At 44.8% G+C, this 4496-nt stretch overlaps 1 protein-coding gene across 1 annotated transcript in view; it reads right to left on the bottom strand.

Moving 5' to 3' along the window:
* The window catches only part of Srpk1 (SRSF protein kinase 1), a 41564-nt gene that overhangs the window by 11133 nt on the left and 25935 nt on the right, over nt 1-4496 (bottom strand). Inside the window, exons 8-12 of the mRNA XM_005360348.2 lie at nt 4069-4234; nt 2245-2270; nt 1635-1848; nt 847-1263; nt 312-412 (exon numbers count right to left, since the gene is read on the bottom strand). Coding sequence (XP_005360405.1) covers nt 312-412; nt 847-1263; nt 1635-1848; nt 2245-2270; nt 4069-4234 — 924 coding nt within the window. The remainder of the gene's footprint in view (nt 1-311; nt 413-846; nt 1264-1634; nt 1849-2244; nt 2271-4068; nt 4235-4496) is intronic.

Genomic DNA, 4496 nt, shown 5'->3' with positions numbered 1-4496 from the left:
GCTGTGGTTGGGGAGGGGAAGGAACATGGTACCAAGTGTCGAAGTGAGTAAGGGTAAGGTCGAACAAATGGATGTAAGTGGGCGTGACTGCAGCTGAGTAACGGGGGACTTCTTAGGGGACTTGACACTCATTTGTTTCAAATATCATCTTTCATTCCATATGTTCATAAATATATTGAACTTTCCCAAAATAAAGGAAAAATGAAATACTTAGTAAAATCCAGTCCATAAACACAGATGTCTTAGTGTAACTAAATCAAGTGTCCTCACCCAATCATTTTAAATACAGCAATAAAACAGGTGTTACTTACCACCCAGCAGGCATTCCCAAGATCTGCGATCTTCACTTTGAGTTTTTCTGCATTTTTTGGCTCAAGGGGATTAATAAGAAAATTTCCAGCAGTGAATTTTCCTACAGACAACAGCCATTATCAGTAAAAGGGTTTAATGAACACAAAATAGCCTAAGGGAAACAAAGGTCTACAAGTTACCACTTAGAGGCCCCTCCTCCAGCCTCTAATGAAACTTCCTAAGACTTGCTAAGTTTCTAGAGCACCCACAAGGCCCCTGTAAAGCTATGACTGCAATGCTCTACATCCATCTCAAGTTAGCCACAGATTTACAAGTAACTTGGACAACTGCTTCCAGGAGATGGAGCTCAGAGGTAGTTTTTGCCTAGAGTACACAAAGTCTGGTCCACTCCACCCCCACCACTGTAACAAACACCCCCTTCCCCACGAAAAATCCAAATTTTCACAGCACAGATGCCTGCTGTGAAAATGCAGTTTGCCTACAAATTCAAGAGCGCACTGTGCAGGGCAGGGCAGTGGGGTGTCTGTGTGGTACCTTTGTTGTCCAGTGGTCCATTATGTTCCTGCTCCTGCTCATCCCCAGAAGGTATCTCTGCCCGAATGCTCTCTTGAAGTTGGCTGATGTCCTGTTCACTGAGTGACTGGTCTACAGAGGAGGGCTGGCACACCATGGTCTCTGACACCTCAGAGGTCACGGCTGTGCAAGAGTCTGTTTCTTGAGATGCACTGCTGTCTCCATTTGAGGAGTTTAGGAAACTAGGTTCCTGCTTCAAAGTGTGGGCATCACAGTCATTAGCATTATGGAGATCCTCGTTAAGCCTCAATGTTTCATTATTACTGTTTTCAGTGTAATTAACGATTCCAATTACTCCATTGCAATTAATTTCTGTTGTACCACCCTCTACACCACGTTCCGTGAGTGTCTGATCCTGGCCAATGGAACTTGACTCTTCTAAGGAACAAACAGAAAAGGACGCATGTGTGTATGTGCCAGTGAACAACAGAACAATTCTCACAAGGCTAAACTAGCTTCTAGAGCTCTTACTAAGTGCCACAAATACAAGATTAACAGCCCTCTGACACCTACTGATGGGAGGACAAAGATCTCATCCTCACCCAATGGCTACAAAGTCTCTCTCTACCTCTGGAGAAGAGAGCAACAAGTTAATGCTTTCCTGCCATCTGCCTGGCATTATCATAGATCTCAGCTCTTACAGGACACCCCCAGAGATGAGCTGCAGACATGAAACCACACATTACAGAACAGTGATAAACCGATGCTCAGGTATGCCATCAAGTCATTGTTCAACGCTCTATTTATACCAAGTTTCTCTTGGGTCATTTTATTAGGTGGGTTCTCTGTCAAGGGTCTTTCAACAGGACTCTCTGATGCTTCTTGCTTGTTAGGTCTTTTTTGCCCAGGGCCCGACTCTTTCTCCATTTCCTCAATTTCCTGCATTCGTTTCTCTAGTAATTCTGCCTGGCGCTTCTGCTTCTTCTTCAATTTCTTCTTCTTATTCTTTGACATTTTGTCAGCCTGGCGGAGATCACAAACAGATAAAGTCTTCAGGTGGCTAATCCATTACCCCTGGTTGGAGACAACTGTTAACTTTAATTATTTCCTAATTAAATTCCACTCTTTCCCTAGCATTCCATTAACGTAAATGCGCAGAACTTATGAAATTGAACAAATGGCACTAGCAAGTTTCCATCTTCTGTGCAGTCTGGGGACTGGGTCTCTCAGGCACCTCTATTCACAGAACCCTCACCAGAACCAACTCGCTGATGGCGCAATGAGTACTGGAGAAAAGCATGGAGGGCAGGAATGGTCCTTTTCCCTGGTTTCCACTCTAAGTAAACTACGCCCATCCATATCATGACCATGCCCAGCACCCAGGAGTTAAATACAGAAGCACTGTATGCTTGTACTTACTGGCTTAGGCTGCGGAGCAGTACTGACTGAAAAGAAAAGAGAAAAAACAGGTAAGAGCTCTGGCACAGACAGGCAGAATGCAGACTGGGGAAAGACACTGCCAGGAGGAGGCTCATCCCTCCCGCAGCCTACTTTCTCTATGTGATGCTGAGCAAGCTGCATTTTTTAAAGGAAAACAAACATACATGTAAAGAGGCCAAATTTTGTCTATGAAGTTTGGTTGTTTTTTTTTTTTTTTTTGGGGGGGGGGGTGTTGAGACAGGGTTTCTCTGTAGCTTTTGGAGCCTGTCCAGAAACTAGCTCTTATAGACCAGGCTGGCCTCGAACTCACAGAGATTCACCTGCCTCTGCCTCCCAAGAGCTACAATTGAAGGCAAGTGCCATGATTACCTGACTAAAGAAGTGTCTTAAAGACAGGGCCTCATCATGCAGACCTGGCTGACCTGAACCTTTCCACGTGCCTGCTGCTGACACTAAAGGTGCCCATCATCGTGTCCAGTGGAGCAACCTTTAAAGTCTGTAAACTGCTTCTCCACCAGTACCCATCTACCCAGAGCCAGCTTCCTATTTAATTCCACAAGTGGTGCTGCTCAGAACTGCTCCCCATGCACAAGCACCCAGGATTCCCGTCTCTTCAAGGCTCCCTTCTGTACTTGTCAGTTCTATTTAAAAAAAGTATAGCCATTGTGTTAACACACGGCGGGGGTGGGAGTGAGGTGCTTCGTGCCACAATGCACATGTGTGGGAGTCAAAGAACTCTATGGAGTCAGTTCTCAATCTCACCCTTCTATGGGATCCTGTCACCAGGCTTGCATTGCAGACCCCTTTACCTACTGGGTCACTAAGGTTAATCTAGGTGACATGGACAGCTAAATAACCACCATTAGGTACAGCCAATAGACCAGCTTAGGCATGGTGTCCACCTTCCTTTCCTGGCTGTGGTTTAGGTATGACATAAAATCCATTCTTTCCATCTTTTAACGCTGAACCCCACTCATCAGCTTTCATCTCACCCCTTCTTCCTTGCCAAGTGGTGTTAACACGAGTGTCAAGAAACATCGTCCAACACAATTACACTACTAAAACTGAAACCTGCCCTCACGTAGAAAAACTGCAATCACCTCCCACTGAGCACAGTGCTGTGGGGAGTTACCAACTGCTTCAATGGGAAATTTAAAACCCACAATTCCTGTTTAAGGGAAAATGAAACCAGGTGACTCGGTCCCAGTCTCATATATGGAGACAAACCAGTAGCTCTCCTGGCCATGGGATGACTGAGCACGTGTGAGCAATGCGAGCTACCCAAGGAGCAGCCAGTGTCACACACAACTGCTACAATCCAGGCATGAAGGCGCCTGAAGCAGGATCAGGAGTTCAAATTTAGCTTGGGCTATTGTATAACAAGACTCCTAAATTAAAATTAGGGTCAGAAAGATGGTTTGGCAGGTAACAATGCTGCTGATCCTAACAACCTGGATGTGATCCCCAGGCCCACATGGTGAAGAGAACCGACCCCTTCAAGTTGTTCTAACGTTCACACACAAAAAAGCTGCCCCTACAAAGTAAAGAAGGTCAATAAAAATATAAAGTCTACCAAATAAAACCACTTTAAAACTATAATGTAAGACAGCTATTTTACTATAAAGCATATTTTTATCTAAAAACAACCCCTCACTTTCTTCCCATCTGGAAGAAATACTGAAGTCTTTTGAATGCTGCTATATTTCGAAAATATTTATCGATAAGTGAGCAGTGTTCATTCCACTGTCTTGCAACCAAATACAAACAGAAATTCCTCCTGCAGTTCTGATTGAGCCCACACACCTGCAGACCCAGAAGGAGGTGGGGCTCCAGATCGTTGCCATTCTGTAGCTTCAGCAGCCAGTCTCCGAATGTACTGGTCGTTCACTGACAACAAGATGTTTTCTGGTTTGATATCAGTGTGGATGATCCGGCACTTGGTGTGTAAGTAATCCAGACCCTGTAGCACCTGAATGGGAATAAAACAGAAGCCTCACAAATAAATAAATAAATAAAAACTAAAAACAAATAAACAAAAAAAAAAACAAAAAAACAAGTTTTCCTGGGGGAGTGGGAAGAAATCACAACCCATTTAAAACAGAGAGATGAAGAAATGGCTCAGCCAGGCGGTGATGGCACACGCCTTTAATCCCAGCACTCGGGAGGCAGAGGCAGGCGGATCTCTGAGAGTTCGAGGCCAGCCTGGTCTACAAGAGCTAGTTCCAGGACAG

This window comes from Microtus ochrogaster, linkage group LG2 (genome assembly GCF_000317375.1).
Source record: "Microtus ochrogaster isolate Prairie Vole_2 linkage group LG2, MicOch1.0, whole genome shotgun sequence".
Classification (NCBI taxonomy): Eukaryota; Metazoa; Chordata; class Mammalia; order Rodentia; family Cricetidae; genus Microtus; species Microtus ochrogaster.
Note: the sequence above shows the minus strand (reverse complement) of the source record. Positions and strands in the feature narration are given on the sequence as shown.